The sequence below is a fragment of the Lupinus angustifolius genome, unplaced genomic scaffold (assembly GCF_001865875.1).
Source record: "Lupinus angustifolius cultivar Tanjil unplaced genomic scaffold, LupAngTanjil_v1.0 Scaffold_134_24, whole genome shotgun sequence".
Classification (NCBI taxonomy): domain Eukaryota; kingdom Viridiplantae; phylum Streptophyta; class Magnoliopsida; order Fabales; family Fabaceae; genus Lupinus; species Lupinus angustifolius.
Window position 1 is genome coordinate 5,588 of NW_017725411.1, and position 22,837 is coordinate 28,424.

Here is a 22,837-nt window from a genome sequence, read left to right on the forward strand (position 1 = left end):
CCACATTTCTTGTTTAGACAAATGCTATTAGTGAAAGGCCAATCAATTGAGCATATAAATATAGTAAGTACTCATAAAACACTTTTTTTAAAGATAAAAGGCTAAACAAACGAACCCTTACTTTAGGTATATCATTAAAAATAAAGCTAAAACATAAGATAACTATAATTCACATAGCTGAAAAGCAGTGCATACTTAATGGTATGAAGTAAGAAAAACACAGTACCAGCTTCATCTTAAAAAGAATCTAAAAAAATGAAGGAAAAAAAGTGACAAACCGCATATTCTAAAACAAGGATTTAAGAAAAATTTATCAACTGTAATGTACAAACTTCATAAAAATAGGCACACTTGAATAAATAAACCTTACATTACAACATAAAAATCAGGTTATTGAAGTTATATGCATGAAGTTGCTAATAAACAAACATATAAGAATATCACAAACCCTTACAACCAGGTAGATGAATCCAATGCAATTGGATTTCTACTTCACCACATTCCACATTTTGCAATCTAAGGATCATATCTTGGATAACCTTGCCACTTGTGTAAGTGATGCAGCTTTCATCTGCCAAGCAGTTTTGCTTGCTTGGTTGTATTCTTGATATTACAGTACCACTTGGGAGGCCAGTTACGTTCGATCTTAAAGCTTCTATAAATGGCGAGATTTCGATTTCTGCATCTCCCATTTTGTCGTCTTTGCTAAAAGTGTCATGGTCATACACAATCTGCAATCAGGAAGGATCATCAATTAATCAGTAGTCCAAATATAAAAAGGATAGGGTCCGAGAAGAATAGATATACGTGATATTATCTTCGTAAGGGAAGAAAGTGTTTAATAATTGATATCAGAAATACCAAAAAAATGAATAAATATTAGATCACATTAAATGACTGTGTCATGTGTTCATTGTATTTTGATGCAATGAAACTTAGACACATTAGAAAGTGTTGGATGACAGAGTCATCTAAATAATATCATATATGAAAACTTCAGAACTATCATAAAATATTTAACTTGAAAAAACTCTCTCAAAATAATAATGAGTGAAATAATCACAACATTTTTACTAAGTGGTTAAATGTTACAACTTTTTTTAAATACAAGATATAATAAGAGAACAATCATACTCTCTTTTGATATTGGAGAATACACTTCTCTATATATAAAAAATAGAAGAAACACTTGGAAGATAGTACAAATATTGGTGGATAAACTCAAGGCTTAGGATTTGATGTTTTGTATTGTGATGTCCTAAAAGAAAGTTAGAAAAATACTCAAGCGTTAGCATTAAATGTTGGTTCACTAACCAACCATATTTATGACGGCTCAAATCCTCCCTAATACTGGAATATAAGTTAAATGATGAGTGATTATTTTTAATATTATTTTAATTTACATATAATTTAAAATCTGGATCTTTAAAAGTTTATCTATGTGAGGTGTTATCATCTGCATTAGTATTGGATTGTAAGAGTATCTCCATTATACTTATCAAAGCTTTCTAACTTCCACATTTGAAAGTGGCTTTACTTGTTGTCAGAGATAGAATGTCCACTTTTCATTTTCAAGTGATAAAGGTTAGAACTTAGAAGTGAAGTATAGCATCAAATTGCTGATGCATTGGTATGGCAAGCAATTTCCCTAAAAGTTTAATCGATTAAGTAAACTGTAAAAGGATTATGAATGATTTTTATATCTTACACTTCGCCTCACACAATACTTTTAGCCTTCTACCTAGTTCTGAAGGGGATGATCGAACTTATAATCCAATCATATAGAAATTTTGAACCATTTTAATTAACAATTCTTCTAAAAGCTTCAGTTATTATTAGGTAAAAACTCAAATATGATTTTATATCAAACAAGCATTGCCACATACAAAGTGATGCAAGAATAACACAAAGTTAACAATCTCGTATCTCCAGCATCATTGGAACCATAGCTGAGTAAGACAGATTATTTTCCAAAGCATGACTTGTGAAATTATGAAATTTATTGCGTCATAGTAATTCAATTACAGATAGTCCTAAATTGTTCAGATGCGTCTATGTTCCTATGCATATTGTAAAATCATTCTTACTTTCAATTTCATATAACTTTGCCTGGAAAATAGACTTTTCTTCCCAGACTCACACACCAAAATAATAAAACTGTGACAGGATCCTTATAAACTAGAAAATACATTGTATTGATCAATTTCACTTACCAGTAATATTGGAAGATTTGGATCTAAAACAGAGAAGGTAATGTCTTCATTCCACTCAGGATTCACATCCTTTTTAATCACACGAGTCTTAAGTTTCTGCCAAAACCAAAATCATGATTGTGCATTATAATTAGAATGTTGAATTTAAAATGCTCCTATGACTAAAATTCAGCCCATATCCCCATGATATTATTAAGTAAACATCAACTAATGAATGCAAATTTTTTTGTGTCAATATAAATAAAAAATTGAGATTTTTTTGTATTGAGTAAACATCAATTGAAGGAAGCATGAAAGAATTTTTTTTATGGCCATAAGTAGATACCATAAGAAATTACAAAATTTGGTGACACCCCATGATTCAATGTTTTCCTGGGTCTATATAAAAAGAGTCATATAATCTGAATTGTGATAAAATTATAATCTCAATTGAAGAAAAAAAGTGATGAATAGAAGAGAGTAGTTAATTACCTGTTTGCCCATCTTAAGAAGAACATAAGGATCGCTACTACGGACATCACGAACAGCAAGGTTGACACCACGTTTGACACGAACCCTTAGAAGACCAAGAAGATTCTCCATTAGAGATTTTGGTGGTTCTGATTTTGATGAATATTGTTCCATCTCTTCTTTTTCTCTTTTATAGTAATATCTGTGACACATCCAATCTGAATCAGAATTCATGCTAGATAATAATAATAATAATAATAATATTTAATTATATTAATCTGTCTTTGTTTTTCTTCTTATTCTGTATCATGAGATGAAAAATAGAAGATAATGAGAGGGGTTGGAGGGACCCACCAGAAAATGAGGATTGAGTTTGTTTGAATGTTTCTGGAAACAAGTGTAATAATGAACCTGAAGGTTGGTTTTGACTTTTGAGAGTTATTTTGGAACAATAATAATGCTTTGGAACAATGCCCATTAACTCCTCTTCTATTATGTAAGCCTCCCAATGCTAAATCAAAATCATATGTCAACTTTATACTCTTCTATTTATTCTTTAATAATTATATCGTTACTATTATGTATATACATTTTGATTTTGATGGGGCTTAAACCTTAAATAACACTTATGGTAATACTAATTTTAGTAACCCTGTTTTCTTTTTAATATTTAGTTTTAGTCGGTGTTGATTTACTCCTCAATAACGGAAGGAAAATATTAATAAAGATTAATGTCTCAATAACGGAAGGAAAATATTAATATGGATTAAAAATGAAACTCTTATTTCTAAAGAAAAACTACCATCTTTTTTATGGTGACATATCTTGGTTCCGGTTTGAATCTGTAAAATATAAACATGAAGTAGTTGAAGTTATCAAAGTTAAATTCAAGTAGTCGTACAGATTGTGAAGGAACTTTTCGTTTAAGACTAAGTCTAACAGTGGCAAAACTGAGATTTGCTACATCAGGACTCACTTAATTAGAAGCAAAAACACTTTGGCATGTGAATGCTTTGATGGATTCAATTAAATGAACAATGATTTTTTTCATTAATAGAGAGATACATACATATTTTCTTCATTATTTTTAATGGCAAAAGTATAAATTTATTATAATCAAATGATAGATGTATTATTGAAAGTTATATTTCTCTTTATTTTTTGAAATAATTGTTTCTTCATTAATGAAGTTTTATGATAAAGGTGAGTAGATTAACATGGAGGAGAGTGATATTCTTTTTCTTCTACAAATGTGAATTTCCTTTTTGGTCCTTATAAAAAATAGAATTTTGGTTTTAGTCCATTTATTTTTTTATTTTAGTCAACAATACCATGTGTTACTACTAGTGTGGCCTGCATATTTCATCTAAAGTTAAAGCCAATGTATAAATTAATACTGATTCAAAATAGAATGGACTAAAAATAGAAACTAAATTTAGCATTACCCATAAATGTTTGGGGCAAAAATTATATTTAAGCCTTTTGATTATTATGTCACATGGACTTGTCTGAAATCTAAGTCGTTTGTATTGAACTTATTAAAGTTTTTGTTCTTTGCAAATAATGGTCCTTTGAAAAAATAGGGTAAATTACACTATCCTTTAGTTTTAGTAAATTATACAAATTACTCCTTCATTTTTTATATTTACAAAAAATCCCTAATTTATATATTATACATATATTATAATGACTACTCTAGCATGAGAAATACGTGTGATATTTTAAATAAAAAATGATGACAAATGTAATAAAGTTAAACAAAATATTATATATTATGGAGACAAATATAAATAGTATATGATTCAATACATTTTCATTATTTTTAGTACAAAATACATCAATAATTTTAAAGAGATATTGTTTAAATCACTTATACTATATTATAATGAACAAAAACAATGAAAATGTATTGATTCTTATATTATTTAGACTTGTTTCAATTAGTGTTATTAATATTGAATCGATCATCAAACTGATCAGAATAATGGTATATTAGTGGTTCACTACTAATTAAATTATATACCAGCGAAGTTAGATGTACATATTTAATATATTAACATTAATATTGACAAGTTAATAAAAAATCAATAGTTTTTTATTTTCATTACAAAACTAATTTTAAATAAAAATCTGATATCACAGATACCGTTCAATTGAAAATTAGCTGGTATGACCAGTTTGGACCGGTTTTGGCTAGTTTGAATCAATTTTGGTCAGTTTGGATCAGTTTTGGCCAATTTTGATTGGATTTGACCAATTTTAATCAGTATGATTGCATGACTGGTATAATTATTGTACTGTATTGGTATTAGGACCGGGTGACCGATTTACCAGTTGAACATGCCAACACAAACTGAGTTTTACAACACTGGTTTCGACAATATACTATATTTTGTTTAACTTAATTACATTTATCGTCATTTTTTATTAAAAGATCATACTTATTTTATACAAAGATAGTGAGTGTAATGTATTATGTGTGTATATAGAATATGGTTTTTTTTGTATAAATGAAAGAGTAATTTGTGTAATTTCACTAACACTTAGAGTGTATTTGTGTAATTTACTAAAAAAAAATTAATGAACTAACTTCAAAATGACCCTCATTTATAAGCACAAAATTTTAAACAAAAATGTAATTTTTTATGTGAGGCAAAGGGAGACACGAGGAGAAATTGTAAGCGAAAACATGAGGGTAAATTTTCAAAGCAATCATTTCATAACATGAATCAAATGTCGAAGTTATAAACTAATGTTGAACGATGGTGTTGTAATCACAACTTGACCTTGGATGTTTGTCAACAACAGGATAGCAGGTATCGTTTCCCAATGGATTTGATACGTGTATATTGACCGTGTAACTGTTTTTTACACTGTCGGTAACTTATTCACTATTCACTGATGATGCGTAGATTTTAAACTCTAGCTACAAATAAATATAAGTATCAGTTTAATATGTATGCACTAATAATAGAAAGTTTTTTACACTCACAACACACTATCAACCATCGATTTATATTACTTTTGTTTGAGAGTCAATGATAATTAACATATGAATAGTGGATAATATATCAACAGTGTAAAAAACAGTTACACTATCAACGTATACATATTAAATATTAGTTGGTTTATACATTCGTGGTTCCAAATAAATACAATTATTCATCCATTTTATTGTGTATTTTAACAACATTGTGCAACTGTTGGCTGAGATGTGGTGGTGATATATCAACTCATAATTTCTCATAATCTAGACATTGCAGACAAGAAGTCTATAATACAATTTCAAATTAATGAAAGAATATGATATTTTTATAATTCAAATCCCGTGAACCATTAGATTTTCATAGAATGAATTAATCAATAGGTACAGATTTATTTATACATCAGTTGATTCAGTGATTACATCAAACTCTATACTTGATCTCAATCAAATCCTTTTATGTAGTATAAATTATGATCGCACCCAAAGTTTTAAACATCACAGGCACAACAGGCATTTCCTTATTCCTTGATACAGCTCAATTTCTTTAATCTTGACAAAAAACAACAAGCTATAACAGAAGATTTCCCTTCTTCTAAAGAATTAATTGTTCAGCAAATTTTTGCCTACCATTATAAATATCATCAATACTAAGTACCTTTACTGAGAAATCGTAATGTCTTTGCTTTCAACACGCAGAGTCCAAACCGAAGAGCATAACCCAGTTTATGCTTTAATCCTGGAAGATTCTCCCACAACACTCTCCATTCTTGTGTACCACTCACCAATACGTGTGTGCTCCACCATATCCTTGCCGGCTCTCAGATAGCGTATCGGCCTTAAAACCCCAAAGACAGCAAGGTCAGCTAAGTTAGGCTTTGACCCTCCTGAAAAGACAGAAAAACATTCATTGTATCATGTCTAAGGAATGCAACATTACTGTTAATCACATTAACCCTAAAATTATTGAAATTAACTGAAGCAAAGGCTGGAGACTTTGAATGGTTACACAGGTTCTGAATTATTGATAACTTTCAAGGTTCCAAATCAATCTAGTGGAACTACTGTAAGAAGATCCCATGAATTAAAAAAATTAAAACTAATTATTAAAAAATGGAGACTTTATGATCAATATTTTGATTTGTCAAGGTTATAAGCTACTCATTTCTTTCGAGAAAAACCACTACAAAGAAAATTTAGAATTAATGGATTTTGATTTTTGAGATAGGAAGCAATCTCCGGCTTGAGTTTAACACATACAAAGAAATAATGTATTCATACTCTTGCGTTGATAATAGTCTCCTTAACACAACAGTAGAGTACATACCAAGGAACTCCCGGCCATTCAGAGCATCTACCCATGTCTCTGCTGCCTCGTACAGAGAAGCACGTTCATCAGTGATGTTATATTTCTTCTTCAGCTTCTTAGACACAAAATACATAGCTGCAGCTCCAGCATACTTGACTGAAAATTTTTCCGTATAGCTGAAATTGCCTACAATATCAATAAAATGAAATAAACCATCACACATTATCCAAAGTTGAAGTTTAAATAGAGCACAACCAAAGAAAGATGTTAAAATTAAGTAAATTAAGAATTTGCATGCATGATGATAACACAGGCTGAAAGCAGACAAAAGCACAATATAGAGTGATCTGCATGCAAATCATTTACTTGCAATGTGTGCATAAGGAAAAAAAGAAGCCTCAGCCATGGTGATATGGCCCAAAATAATAACACGGACCGACCAAACACACAACAGATGGGACAGGGTTAAGTCTCTTATTGAAGACGAAAAATAACACCCTACCCACCAGAACCTCTTTCCACACCCATCTGAACAAGTCTCTAATATCTTCAAATATACCAAAATTCAAAAAACAGACAGAAATCTGAAGTGTCTTATCCCTTTGATTGGCAGATCAGGACCTTTTATACGCCCATCTGGGTCTTCTTAAAGCTCAAATTTCCAATTGGAAAAGGGGCAACCAAATTTATAAGGATCCCACTACTGCGGCAAGCCCACATTTTTCAAGTTGCAAAACTAAGAATGGAGTAGGTGTATGAAGCTGGTCTTTTCTTAGATAACCAAAATAAATAGCAAATATTATCGGGAAGGAGCATGTGGCAAACACAGTTATGTAATTGGTGTGTACTTATTATCACTTCTCTCGTGTGCTTGAATTTCTTACTTTACCTAACAAAACACTCTTTTAATGAGTCAAAAACTTAATGAGAACAAACCTAAGGAAATAAACCCCTTATACTCAAGACACACAAAGGGCAAGGGTGACGCCAGCAACTTAGTTTAAAGTGGCCAGACCTAAAAGATACATAAACATAAAGAACATTTTCAAGACATTTTCTTTTCCTTTTACTTCTATTTTTTTCTTTTCATTTTGTAAGATAAATAGCAATTATTGTATCACTTTCTCAAAAACATTCAATTACGAAAAAGCCAACATGTAAATTTAATTCATTCATAGGTCATCAACTTGTAAAAGACTCTCATGCTAGAAACTGGATTACTGAACTCCGTGATTATGTTTGCATCTTATATAGCAGCAATAGACTTTGTTTGAAATCCATGCTTATTGAAGATATAATAGACAACTTCGGTTAACAAGAAACTTAGTGGAAAGAAACATAAATAAAAAACATTTATCTAACCTTAATGTAAATGATAATATAAAAAAAAGATGCCTATAGCAAAAGTAGAACAACTTACCATTGCTGGTGATATAGTCAAAGGACTCGAGTGCTTCAGTAGCATTTCGGTATATGTTCGGTGACAGAACATGTACCAAATGATTATCAACCCACCTATATAAGAACATAAAAAATTAATCATTAGATTTATATGCTACGCTAAAATAGGATTCAATCATTTCCCCCTGGTATTATTATGTCTTAGTTTCATGTGATAGGTTTGATTCACTGAGAACAACTCAGGTTGCCTATATTACTATAAATTGCAATCAAGCCAACTGCAAATTGTTTGGGAAGACAAATTTAAGTATAAACATCGATCCTAAAATGAGCATCTTCAAAAAAATTGCTCCCCATACACATGTAAGCAAGACTGATGTTTAAAGTCTATACCTAGCCTTTCGAACATAAAAGAATGCCATTAATTGAGATATTGAATCAATTATATAAATCCAGGGAGTCAAAGTAAACAAATCATTACCCCATATTAGAAGTTGACTGAAATCTGAGAAACCATAAAGAACTTAGAAAATTATATTTCTAACAAGATATCTGTACCATAGTAATGACTAAAATCAAATAAATAGATAGAAAGCTAAAATTAACAGCACCACACAGAAAAAGAGCAGCAACTTAATTTACACTGTTTTGACAATTGACATAGGTTCTGACTGGTATGATGTAAAAAGTAAAATAAAGTGACAATTTTATAAAGTCATTAGTAAATATATTGTCTTCAACCCTGTACAAAATGGGGTAAAAGAAGTAAAGTAATAGAAGCAAAGGAAGAAAGAAAGCTTCCAATCACACACAGCATCTCCTTGGTAGTTGGGTCAAATGAAGTGTGAAAACAACTTCCTAAAATAGGGGAAATGAAATTCAACCAAACTATTGAGAAATTGTAGTCACTTCACCCTCTTACTTTTATTAGACATGCTAGATTGAGAAATAAAATATGACCAAAGAAAACCATACCGCCTCCATTTCGTCTCTTCGTCTTCCTCATCTGCCTTTTTCTTTGACAAAATCTTCTGTCCTAGCTTGTCAATTATAGCTGCATGAAAGGGAACAAACCTTAAGAGAAATATTACAGTGAGAGACATTCAGTGGAACATGAAAAAACTTAATAATAAATTTTTGGGGGAATGACAAAAACCTGATGAGTCATTTAGTTGATCCCCATCTACCACCAATATTGGAACCTTCTGATACTCAGACCATTTGATTTCTTTCTTACTAAGTGGGTTGACCTCCACAACTTTGTAAGGTATATCATGATAGTCCAAAAACGCTGGTAGAGGCAGTAAAATATCAGCAACAAAAAGGCTGTGAAAGCACAACAGAATAATCCAGTACACCAATATCACGGATTGACTACCAATGTACCTTTTGTTTTTAGTGATTAGCTATATCTCCTACAATTAGGGGGTTGTAGTGGAAACTGGAAAGTGATAGAGAAGGGTTTACTTTTAATCTTCTTTCTATTTACACGACTTAATGCTTCCATTTAAGATTATTATATTTCAATTTTGATACTATGTCGGTGTAAAATTTCATTCACTTATCCAATCTTGTATTGACAGTCATCTAACAACATATGAATCATTAAATGCGAGTGTAAACCATTTTCTTTGGGCATAATTTTTTTTTTGTCAAATATCACATAGAAAAGGGTCTACATCTGCTGTCTCACTAACTCTTTTGTGCCACTCAATGTGTCAGAGAATATGATTGATCAGAAAAATATATAATAATTGCAATTTTAACTTAATAATTTTTTTCAACCAATCAGGTGGTGCATGGATTGGTACAAAAAGTGGGACAACAGATGTGTTCCCCATAGAAAGGTAGCCCAATGCATAATGCTCCCACCTAATGGAGTCGGGGAGAGTAAATGTATATTGTCTTATCCTCGTAAGCGAATTTCACATAATCATAAAATAAAATAGATTTTGTCACAATGAATTGTCAGTTCAAAGGTTTTCTACACTATCAATCAATCACACATAGGCATACCATTCAAAAAATTTGAATCCTATAGTAACTAACTTAGTGGTGCATAATTGGTTGATAGTATTACAGTAATAATAGATATCCAAATTAATCTCAAACAAAATTCACAGCAAACTAAAAGCAAGCAAATCTGGTTTTTAAAACTCTGAATCAAAGATATTGCAGTGATAAATAAATGAAAATTTCAACAAAGTAATAATAATTATCAATTGCAATTCACAGCATACTACGTAAATCAAAATTTGCTTCACTTTATCTATGCATCTAAATTCTGATCCCCATCAACACAAGGAAAAAACAGTCATACCTTTAACTTTGTTGCAGAAAGGACAAGCCTCATACTGGTAAAGCACGACATCCTTTGGGATAACCTCAGGCGGCGGCGGCTCCTTCGCAAGGGCTTCCTGATAAACCGAGGTGGCAGCAACCGCGGTGAACATAGCTCCGGCAACGCCAAGAGACGCGGCAGTGTATGGGCGGAGGAGGGATGAGAACCATCTCCGGTGGTCGTAGGAGCCGCCGGTGGTGGTGCTCCGGTACAGAGCGGAGTGGAGAAAACGATTAGGGGCGGGTGATGAGGCGGCGGCGAGGGTTCTGGAGAGAAGAGAGGAAGCGAGATTTGATGATGCCCTTCTCATAGTGAGAGCGCTTTCAAATGAAAAATCAGAAATAGATTCTTCTGTTTATCTCTGTGATGAGTTGGTTGCGTGGTTAGAACTTAGAAGAAGTGTCCAGGGTTTATGACTTATGTTGTTTTTTCGGACCACGTCCTTTATCCCACACCATTATATCACTTACCATGAATTATGATTAATAAGAAAATTAGTTAATAATTAATTTTTTAACTTAAATATATATTTTTCAATCAATCACAACTCATGATACATGAAGTAGTGGTACAAGATGTATGACAGAAGATATATAATAGTTTTTGTCACATATTTTTTCCGAAAGTACATTAACTATATATAAATCTTTGTATTGATATTATATAGACTAGCTTATTGACAGACATTATCGTGTCTGTCAACCCGTTTTCCTATTATTTTTAACTTGTGGTCTACGTGTTTTAAATAACCACTTGGGAGGCCAGTTACGTTCGATCTTAAAGCTTCTATAAATGGCGAGATTTCGATTTCTGCATCTCCCATTTTGTCGTCTTTGCTAAAAGTGTCATGGTCATACACAATCTGCAATCAGGAAGGATCATCAATTAATCAGTAGTCCAAATATAAAAAGGATAGGGTCCGAGAAGAATAGATATACGTGATATTATCTTCGTAAGGGAAGAAAGTGTTTAATAATTGATATCAGAAATACCAAAAAAATGAATAAATATTAGATCACATTAAATGACTGTGTCATGTGTTCATTGTATTTTGATGCAATGAAACTTAGACACATTAGAAAGTGTTGGATGACAGAGTCATCTAAATAATATCATATATGAAAACTTCAGAACTATCATAAAATATTTAACTTGAAAAAACTCTCTCAAAATAATAATGAGTGAAATAATCACAACATTTTTACTAAGTGGTTAAATGTTACAACTTTTTTTAAATACAAGATATAATAAGAGAACAATCATACTCTCTTTTGATATTGGAGAATACACTTCTCTATATATAAAAAATAGAAGAAACACTTGGAAGATAGTACAAATATTGGTGGATAAACTCAAGGCTTAGGATTTGATGTTTTGTATTGTGATGTCCTAAAAGAAAGTTAGAAAAATACTCAAGCGTTAGCATTAAATGTTGGTTCACTAACCAACCATATTTATGACGGCTCAAATCCTCCCTAATACTGGAATATAAGTTAAATGATGAGTGATTATTTTTAATATTATTTTAATTTACATATAATTTAAAATCTGGATCTTTAAAAGTTTATCTATGTGAGGTGTTATCATCTGCATTAGTATTGGATTGTAAGAGTATCTCCATTATACTTATCAAAGCTTTCTAACTTCCACATTTGAAAGTGGCTTTACTTGTTGTCAGAGATAGAATGTCCACTTTTCATTTTCAAGTGATAAAGGTTAGAACTTAGAAGTGAAGTATAGCATCAAATTGCTGATGCATTGGTATGGCAAGCAATTTCCCTAAAAGTTTAATCGATTAAGTAAACTGTAAAAGGATTATGAATGATTTTTATATCTTACACTTCGCCTCACACAATACTTTTAGCCTTCTACCTAGTTCTGAAGGGGATGATCGAACTTATAATCCAATCATATAGAAATTTTGAACCATTTTAATTAACAATTCTTCTAAAAGCTTCAGTTATTATTAGGTAAAAACTCAAATATGATTTTATATCAAACAAGCATTGCCACATACAAAGTGATGCAAGAATAACACAAAGTTAACAATCTCGTATCTCCAGCATCATTGGAACCATAGCTGAGTAAGACAGATTATTTTCCAAAGCATGACTTGTGAAATTATGAAATTTATTGCGTCATAGTAATTCAATTACAGATAGTCCTAAATTGTTCAGATGCGTCTATGTTCCTATGCATATTGTAAAATCATTCTTACTTTCAATTTCATATAACTTTGCCTGGAAAATAGACTTTTCTTCCCAGACTCACACACCAAAATAATAAAACTGTGACAGGATCCTTATAAACTAGAAAATACATTGTATTGATCAATTTCACTTACCAGTAATATTGGAAGATTTGGATCTAAAACAGAGAAGGTAATGTCTTCATTCCACTCAGGATTCACATCCTTTTTAATCACACGAGTCTTAAGTTTCTGCCAAAACCAAAATCATGATTGTGCATTATAATTAGAATGTTGAATTTAAAATGCTCCTATGACTAAAATTCAGCCCATATCCCCATGATATTATTAAGTAAACATCAACTAATGAATGCAAATTTTTTTGTGTCAATATAAATAAAAAATTGAGATTTTTTTGTATTGAGTAAACATCAATTGAAGGAAGCATGAAAGAATTTTTTTTATGGCCATAAGTAGATACCATAAGAAATTACAAAATTTGGTGACACCCCATGATTCAATGTTTTCCTGGGTCTATATAAAAAGAGTCATATAATCTGAATTGTGATAAAATTATAATCTCAATTGAAGAAAAAAAGTGATGAATAGAAGAGAGTAGTTAATTACCTGTTTGCCCATCTTAAGAAGAACATAAGGATCGCTACTACGGACATCACGAACAGCAAGGTTGACACCACGTTTGACACGAACCCTTAGAAGACCAAGAAGATTCTCCATTAGAGATTTTGGTGGTTCTGATTTTGATGAATATTGTTCCATCTCTTCTTTTTCTCTTTTATAGTAATATCTGTGACACATCCAATCTGAATCAGAATTCATGCTAGATAATAATAATAATAATAATAATATTTAATTATATTAATCTGTCTTTGTTTTTCTTCTTATTCTGTATCATGAGATGAAAAATAGAAGATAATGAGAGGGGTTGGAGGGACCCACCAGAAAATGAGGATTGAGTTTGTTTGAATGTTTCTGGAAACAAGTGTAATAATGAACCTGAAGGTTGGTTTTGACTTTTGAGAGTTATTTTGGAACAATAATAATGCTTTGGAACAATGCCCATTAACTCCTCTTCTATTATGTAAGCCTCCCAATGCTAAATCAAAATCATATGTCAACTTTATACTCTTCTATTTATTCTTTAATAATTATATCGTTACTATTATGTATATACATTTTGATTTTGATGGGGCTTAAACCTTAAATAACACTTATGGTAATACTAATTTTAGTAACCCTGTTTTCTTTTTAATATTTAGTTTTAGTCGGTGTTGATTTACTCCTCAATAACGGAAGGAAAATATTAATAAAGATTAATGTCTCAATAACGGAAGGAAAATATTAATATGGATTAAAAATGAAACTCTTATTTCTAAAGAAAAACTACCATCTTTTTTATGGTGACATATCTTGGTTCCGGTTTGAATCTGTAAAATATAAACATGAAGTAGTTGAAGTTATCAAAGTTAAATTCAAGTAGTCGTACAGATTGTGAAGGAACTTTTCGTTTAAGACTAAGTCTAACAGTGGCAAAACTGAGATTTGCTACATCAGGACTCACTTAATTAGAAGCAAAAACACTTTGGCATGTGAATGCTTTGATGGATTCAATTAAATGAACAATGATTTTTTTCATTAATAGAGAGATACATACATATTTTCTTCATTATTTTTAATGGCAAAAGTATAAATTTATTATAATCAAATGATAGATGTATTATTGAAAGTTATATTTCTCTTTATTTTTTGAAATAATTGTTTCTTCATTAATGAAGTTTTATGATAAAGGTGAGTAGATTAACATGGAGGAGAGTGATATTCTTTTTCTTCTACAAATGTGAATTTCCTTTTTGGTCCTTATAAAAAATAGAATTTTGGTTTTAGTCCATTTATTTTTTTATTTTAGTCAACAATACCATGTGTTACTACTAGTGTGGCCTGCATATTTCATCTAAAGTTAAAGCCAATGTATAAATTAATACTGATTCAAAATAGAATGGACTAAAAATAGAAACTAAATTTAGCATTACCCATAAATGTTTGGGGCAAAAATTATATTTAAGCCTTTTGATTATTATGTCACATGGACTTGTCTGAAATCTAAGTCGTTTGTATTGAACTTATTAAAGTTTTTGTTCTTTGCAAATAATGGTCCTTTGAAAAAATAGGGTAAATTACACTATCCTTTAGTTTTAGTAAATTATACAAATTACTCCTTCATTTTTTATATTTACAAAAAATCCCTAATTTATATATTATACATATATTATAATGACTACTCTAGCATGAGAAATACGTGTGATATTTTAAATAAAAAATGATGACAAATGTAATAAAGTTAAACAAAATATTATATATTATGGAGACAAATATAAATAGTATATGATTCAATACATTTTCATTATTTTTAGTACAAAATACATCAATAATTTTAAAGAGATATTGTTTAAATCACTTATACTATATTATAATGAACAAAAACAATGAAAATGTATTGATTCTTATATTATTTAGACTTGTTTCAATTAGTGTTATTAATATTGAATCGATCATCAAACTGATCAGAATAATGGTATATTAGTGGTTCACTACTAATTAAATTATATACCAGCGAAGTTAGATGTACATATTTAATATATTAACATTAATATTGACAAGTTAATAAAAAATCAATAGTTTTTTATTTTCATTACAAAACTAATTTTAAATAAAAATCTGATATCACAGATACCGTTCAATTGAAAATTAGCTGGTATGACCAGTTTGGACCGGTTTTGGCTAGTTTGAATCAATTTTGGTCAGTTTGGATCAGTTTTGGCCAATTTTGATTGGATTTGACCAATTTTAATCAGTATGATTGCATGACTGGTATAATTATTGTACTGTATTGGTATTAGGACCGGGTGACCGATTTACCAGTTGAACATGCCAACACAAACTGAGTTTTACAACACTGGTTTCGACAATATACTATATTTTGTTTAACTTAATTACATTTATCGTCATTTTTTATTAAAAGATCATACTTATTTTATACAAAGATAGTGAGTGTAATGTATTATGTGTGTATATAGAATATGGTTTTTTTTGTATAAATGAAAGAGTAATTTGTGTAATTTCACTAACACTTAGAGTGTATTTGTGTAATTTACTAAAAAAAAATTAATGAACTAACTTCAAAATGACCCTCATTTATAAGCACAAAATTTTAAACAAAAATGTAATTTTTTATGTGAGGCAAAGGGAGACACGAGGAGAAATTGTAAGCGAAAACATGAGGGTAAATTTTCAAAGCAATCATTTCATAACATGAATCAAATGTCGAAGTTATAAACTAATGTTGAACGATGGTGTTGTAATCACAACTTGACCTTGGATGTTTGTCAACAACAGGATAGCAGGTATCGTTTCCCAATGGATTTGATACGTGTATATTGACCGTGTAACTGTTTTTTACACTGTCGGTAACTTATTCACTATTCACTGATGATGCGTAGATTTTAAACTCTAGCTACAAATAAATATAAGTATCAGTTTAATATGTATGCACTAATAATAGAAAGTTTTTTACACTCACAACACACTATCAACCATCGATTTATATTACTTTTGTTTGAGAGTCAATGATAATTAACATATGAATAGTGGATAATATATCAACAGTGTAAAAAACAGTTACACTATCAACGTATACATATTAAATATTAGTTGGTTTATACATTCGTGGTTCCAAATAAATACAATTATTCATCCATTTTATTGTGTATTTTAACAACATTGTGCAACTGTTGGCTGAGATGTGGTGGTGATATATCAACTCATAATTTCTCATAATCTAGACATTGCAGACAAGAAGTCTATAATACAATTTCAAATTAATGAAAGAATATGATATTTTTATAATTCAAATCCCGTGAACCATTAGATTTTCATAGAATGAATTAATCAATAGGTACAGATTTATTTATACATCAGTTGATTCAGTGATTACATCAAACTCTATACTTGATCTCAATCAAATCCTTTTATGTAGTATAAATTATGATCGCACCCAAAGTTTTAAACATCACAGGCACAACAGGCATTTCCTTATTCCTTGATACAGCTCAATTTCTTTAATCTTGACAAAAAACAACAAGCTATAACAGAAGATTTCCCTTCTTCTAAAGAATTAATTGTTCAGCAAATTTTTGCCTACCATTATAAATATCATCAATACTAAGTACCTTTACTGAGAAATCGTAATGTCTTTGCTTTCAACACGCAGAGTCCAAACCGAAGAGCATAACCCAGTTTATGCTTTAATCCTGGAAGATTCTCCCACAACACTCTCCATTCTTGTGTACCACTCACCAATACGTGTGTGCTCCACCATATCCTTGCCGGCTCTCAGATAGCGTATCGGCCTTAAAACCCCAAAGACAGCAAGGTCAGCTAAGTTAGGCTTTGACCCTCCTGAAAAGACAGAAAAACATTCATTGTATCATGTCTAAGGAATGCAACATTACTGTTAATCACATTAACCCTAAAATTATTGAAATTAACTGAAGCAAAGGCTGGAGACTTTGAATGGTTACACAGGTTCTGAATTATTGATAACTTTCAAGGTTCCAAATCAATCTAGTGGAACTACTGTAAGAAGATCCCATGAATTAAAAAAATTAAAACTAATTATTAAAAAATGGAGACTTTATGATCAATATTTTGATTTGTCAAGGTTATAAGCTACTCATTTCTTTCGAGAAAAACCACTACAAAGAAAATTTAGAATTAATGGATTTTGATTTTTGAGATAGGAAGCAATCTCCGGCTTGAGTTTAACACATACAAAGAAATAATGTATTCATACTCTTGCGTTGATAATAGTCTCCTTAACACAACAGTAGAGTACATACCAAGGAACTCCCGGCCATTCAGAGCATCTACCCATGTCTCTGCTGCCTCGTACAGAGAAGCACGTTCATCAGTGATGTTATATTTCTTCTTCAGCTTCTTAGACACAAAATACATAGCTGCAGCTCCAGCATACTTGACTGAAAATTTTTCCGTATAGCTGAAATTGCCTACAATATCAATAAAATGAAATAAACCATCACACATTATCCAAAGTTGAAGTTTAAATAGAGCACAACCAAAGAAAGATGTTAAAATTAAGTAAATTAAGAATTTGCATGCATGATGATAACACAGGCTGAAAGCAGACAAAAGCACAATATAGAGTGATCTGCATGCAAATCATTTACTTGCAATGTGTGCATAAGGAAAAAAAGAAGCCTCAGCCATGGTGATATGGCCCAAAATAATAACACGGACCGACCAAACACACAACAGATGGGACAGGGTTAAGTCTCTTATTGAAGACGAAAAATAACACCCTACCCACCAGAACCTCTTTCCACACCCATCTGAACAAGTCTCTAATATCTTCAAATATACCAAAATTCAAAAAACAGACAGAAATCTGAAGTGTCTTATCCCTTTGATTGGCAGATCAGGACCTTTTATACGCCCATCTGGGTCTTCTTAAAGCTCAAATTTCCAATTGGAAAAGGGGCAACCAAATTTATAAGGATCCCACTACTGCGGCAAGCCCACATTTTTCAAGTTGCAAAACTAAGAATGGAGTAGGTGTATGAAGCTGGTCTTTTCTTAGATAACCAAAATAAATAGCAAATATTATCGGGAAGGAGCATGTGGCAAACACAGTTATGTAATTGGTGTGTACTTATTATCACTTCTCTCGTGTGCTTGAATTTCTTACTTTACCTAACAAAACACTCTTTTAATGAGTCAAAAACTTAATGAGAACAAACCTAAGGAAATAAACCCCTTATACTCAAGACACACAAAGGGCAAGGGTGACGCCAGCAACTTAGTTTAAAGTGGCCAGACCTAAAAGATACATAAACATAAAGAACATTTTCAAGACATTTTCTTTTCCTTTTACTTCTATTTTTTTCTTTTCATTTTGTAAGATAAATAGCAATTATTGTATCACTTTCTCAAAAACATTCAATTACGAAAAAGCCAACATGTAAATTTAATTCATTCATAGGTCATCAACTTGTAAAAGACTCTCATGCTAGAAACTGGATTACTGAACTCCGTGATTATGTTTGCATCTTATATAGCAGCAATAGACTTTGTTTGAAATCCATGCTTATTGAAGATATAATAGACAACTTCGGTTAACAAGAAACTTAGTGGAAAGAAACATAAATAAAAAACATTTATCTAACCTTAATGTAAATGATAATATAAAAAAAAGATGCCTATAGCAAAAGTAGAACAACTTACCATTGCTGGTGATATAGTCAAAGGACTCGAGTGCTTCAGTAGCATTTCGGTATATGTTCGGTGACAGAACATGTACCAAATGATTATCAACCCACCTATATAAGAACATAAAAAATTAATCATTAGATTTATATGCTACGCTAAAATAGGATTCAATCATTTCCCCCTGGTATTATTATGTCTTAGTTTCATGTGATAGGTTTGATTCACTGAGAACAACTCAGGTTGCCTATATTACTATAAATTGCAATCAAGCCAACTGCAAATTGTTTGGGAAGACAAATTTAAGTATAAACATCGATCCTAAAATGAGCATCTTCAAAAAAATTGCTCCCCATACACATGTAAGCAAGACTGATGTTTAAAGTCTATACCTAGCCTTTCGAACATAAAAGAATGCCATTAATTGAGATATTGAATCAATTATATAAATCCAGGGAGTCAAAGTAAACAAATCATTACCCCATATTAGAAGTTGACTGAAATCTGAGAAACCATAAAGAACTTAGAAAATTATATTTCTAACAAGATATCTGTACCATAGTAATGACTAAAATCAAATAAATAGATAGAAAGCTAAAATTAACAGCACCACACAGAAAAAGAGCAGCAACTTAATTTACACTGTTTTGACAATTGACATAGGTTCTGACTGGTATGATGTAAAAAGTAAAATAAAGTGACAATTTTATAAAGTCATTAGTAAATATATTGTCTTCAACCCTGTACAAAATGGGGTAAAAGAAGTAAAGTAATAGAAGCAAAGGAAGAAAGAAAGCTTCCAATCACACACAGCATCTCCTTGGTAGTTGGGTCAAATGAAGTGTGAAAACAACTTCCTAAAATAGGGGAAATGAAATTCAACCAAACTATTGAGAAATTGTAGTCACTTCACCCTCTTACTTTTATTAGACATGCTAGATTGAGAAATAAAATATGACCAAAGAAAACCATACCGCCTCCATTTCGTCTCTTCGTCTTCCTCATCTGCCTTTTTCTTTGACAAAATCTTCTGTCCTAGCTTGTCAATTATAGCTGCATGAAAGGGAACAAACCTTAAGAGAAATATTACAGTGAGAGACATTCAGTGGAACATGAAAAAACTTAATAATAAATTTTTGGGGGAATGACAAAAACCTGATGAGTCATTTAGTTGATCCCCATCTACCACCAATATTGGAACCTTCTGATACTCAGACCATTTGATTTCTTTCTTACTAAGTGGGTTGACCTCCACAACTTTGTAAGGTATATCATGATAGTCCAAAAACGCTGGTAGAGGCAGTAAAATATCAGCAACAAAAAGGCTGTGAAAGCACAACAGAATAATCCAGTACACCAATATCACGGATTGACTACCAATGTACCTTTTGTTTTTAGTGATTAGCTATATCTCCTACAATTAGGGGGTTGTAGTGGAAACTGGAAAGTGATAGAGAAGGGTTTACTTTTAATCTTCTTTCTATTTACACGACTTAATGCTTCCATTTAAGATTATTATATTTCAATTTTGATACTATGTCGGTGTAAAATTTCATTCACTTATCCAATCTTGTATTGACAGTCATCTAACAACATATGAATCATTAAATGCGAGTGTAAACCATTTTCTTTGGGCATAATTTTTTTTTTGTCAAATATCACATAGAAAAGGGTCTACATCTGCTGTCTCACTAACTCTTTTGTGCCACTCAATGTGTCAGAGAATATGATTGATCAGAAAAATATATAATAATTGCAATTTTAACTTAATAATTTTTTTCAACCAATCAGGTGGTGCATGGATTGGTACAAAAAGTGGGACAACAGATGTGTTCCCCATAGAAAGGTAGCCCAATGCATAATGCTCCCACCTAATGGAGTCGGGGAGAGTAAATGTATATTGTCTTATCCTCGTAAGCGAATTTCACATAATCATAAAATAAAATAGATTTTGTCACAATGAATTGTCAGTTCAAAGGTTTTCTACACTATCAATCAATCACACATAGGCATACCATTCAAAAAATTTGAATCCTATAGTAACTAACTTAGTGGTGCATAATTGGTTGATAGTATTACAGTAATAATAGATATCCAAATTAATCTCAAACAAAATTCACAGCAAACTAAAAGCAAGCAAATCTGGTTTTTAAAACTCTGAATCAAAGATATTGCAGTGATAAATAAATGAAAATTTCAACAAAGTAATAATAATTATCAATTGCAATTCACAGCATACTACGTAAATCAAAATTTGCTTCACTTTATCTATGCATCTAAATTCTGATCCCCATCAACACAAGGAAAAAACAGTCATACCTTTAACTTTGTTGCAGAAAGGACAAGCCTCATACTGGTAAAGCACGACATCCTTTGGGATAACCTCAGGCGGCGGCGGCTCCTTCGCAAGGGCTTCCTGATAAACCGAGGTGGCAGCAACCGCGGTGAACATAGCTCCGGCAACGCCAAGAGACGCGGCAGTGTATGGGCGGAGGAGGGATGAGAACCATCTCCGGTGGTCGTAGGAGCCGCCGGTGGTGGTGCTCCGGTACAGAGCGGAGTGGAGAAAACGATTAGGGGCGGGTGATGAGGCGGCGGCGAGGGTTCTGGAGAGAAGAGAGGAAGCGAGATTTGATGATGCCCTTCTCATAGTGAGAGCGCTTTCAAATGAAAAATCAGAAATAGATTCTTCTGTTTATCTCTGTGATGAGTTGGTTGCGTGGTTAGAACTTAGAAGAAGTGTCCAGGGTTTATGACTTATGTTGTTTTTTCGGACCACGTCCTTTATCCCACACCATTATATCACTTACCATGAATTATGATTAATAAGAAAATTAGTTAATAATTAATTTTTTAACTTAAATATATATTTTTCAATCAATCACAACTCATGATACATGAAGTAGTGGTACAAGATGTATGACAGAAGATATATAATAGTTTTTGTCACATATTTTTTCCGAAAGTACATTAACTATATATAAATCTTTGTATTGATATTATATAGACTAGCTTATTGACAGACATTATCGTGTCTGTCAACCCGTTTTCCTATTATTTTTAACTTGTGGTCTACGTGTTTTAAATATCAAATATATTAGTTGAGGTGAAGTATATGATTAGAGTGAAATAATTGAAATAAATTTATCATGTTTAGAACTTAATATGGAAGGTCATCATAAAATGGTTTTCAACTGCGTTCTTAGTTGTGTATTAATGATTGCCCAAATTAATAGATATGATAACCAAGTAAATAATTTTCTATAAGTTATGAATCATAAAATTGAGAAATGATTCTTTATTTTAGACATAAGTTGTAAATATTGTAGCTACAATGTCCCATAAAATGGAATTAGTATTAATATAGAAATTAGAAGTTATTCTCTAGTATTAATCATAACATAAAATAACCGCCTCTCCATGGTGTTATATATACTTATTTATCAGTATAAGTATATATAAAGATGAAAGTAGAAGCTATAACATAAAATTAGAAGTTATAAAATATGAAATTGATAAACATAAACTACTTCAAGGAAGTAGTATAAAATAGATATTATAAGGATGTAATAAGTATACACAAACGATGTAAGTATTTTTACATTGTTAACAAAATATTCATTATTGATTTGTTAACCATCATTGGCTTTCA

General features: G+C 31.2%; 4 protein-coding genes across 6 annotated transcripts; all 4 read right to left on the bottom strand.

The window, feature by feature from the left end:
• Window positions 1–289: 289 nt before the first annotated feature.
• On the bottom strand, window positions 290–3,154 carry LOC109340065 (protein C2-DOMAIN ABA-RELATED 4-like). 3 transcript variants are annotated; one of them, XM_019577635.1, is made up of 5 exons: window positions 3,018–3,154; window positions 2,685–2,881; window positions 2,214–2,309; window positions 413–731; window positions 290–371 (listed from the first exon to the last, which is right to left on the bottom strand). In XM_019577635.1, exons 1-4 carry the CDS (start codon window positions 3,139–3,141, stop codon window positions 441–443), a joined length of 708 nt encoding a protein of 235 aa, XP_019433180.1. In that variant the 5' UTR covers window positions 3,142–3,154; the 3' UTR covers window positions 290–371; window positions 413–440. The 3 variants fall into 3 exon arrangements, with proteins under 3 accessions (XP_019433180.1, XP_019433179.1, XP_019433181.1); XM_019577634.1 differs by having other exon boundaries at window positions 292–731; XM_019577636.1 differs by having other exon boundaries at window positions 295–731; window positions 2,685–2,865; window positions 3,018–3,117.
• A 2,929-nt stretch (window positions 3,155–6,083) lies between these two features.
• On the bottom strand, window positions 6,084–11,099 carry LOC109340063 (prostaglandin E synthase 2-like). Its single transcript, XM_019577632.1, has 6 exons — window positions 10,677–11,099; window positions 9,513–9,647; window positions 9,332–9,410; window positions 8,376–8,470; window positions 6,974–7,141; window positions 6,084–6,533 (listed from the first exon to the last, which is right to left on the bottom strand). Exons 1-6 carry the CDS (start codon window positions 11,005–11,007, stop codon window positions 6,373–6,375), a joined length of 969 nt encoding a protein of 322 aa, XP_019433177.1. The 5' UTR covers window positions 11,008–11,099; the 3' UTR covers window positions 6,084–6,372.
• Window positions 11,100–11,370: 271 nt separating this feature from the next.
• On the bottom strand, window positions 11,371–13,986 carry LOC109340062 (protein C2-DOMAIN ABA-RELATED 3-like). The gene is made up of 4 exons (XM_019577631.1): window positions 13,846–13,986; window positions 13,513–13,709; window positions 13,042–13,137; window positions 11,371–11,559 (listed from the first exon to the last, which is right to left on the bottom strand). Exons 1-4 carry the CDS (start codon window positions 13,967–13,969, stop codon window positions 11,371–11,373), a joined length of 606 nt encoding a protein of 201 aa, XP_019433176.1. The 5' UTR covers window positions 13,970–13,986.
• Window positions 13,987–16,911: 2,925 nt separating this feature from the next.
• On the bottom strand, window positions 16,912–21,928 carry LOC109340064 (prostaglandin E synthase 2-like). The gene is made up of 6 exons (XM_019577633.1): window positions 21,505–21,928; window positions 20,341–20,475; window positions 20,160–20,238; window positions 19,204–19,298; window positions 17,802–17,969; window positions 16,912–17,361 (listed from the first exon to the last, which is right to left on the bottom strand). Exons 1-6 carry the CDS (start codon window positions 21,833–21,835, stop codon window positions 17,201–17,203), a joined length of 969 nt encoding a protein of 322 aa, XP_019433178.1. The 5' UTR covers window positions 21,836–21,928; the 3' UTR covers window positions 16,912–17,200.
• Between the last annotated feature and the right edge of the window lie 909 nt (window positions 21,929–22,837).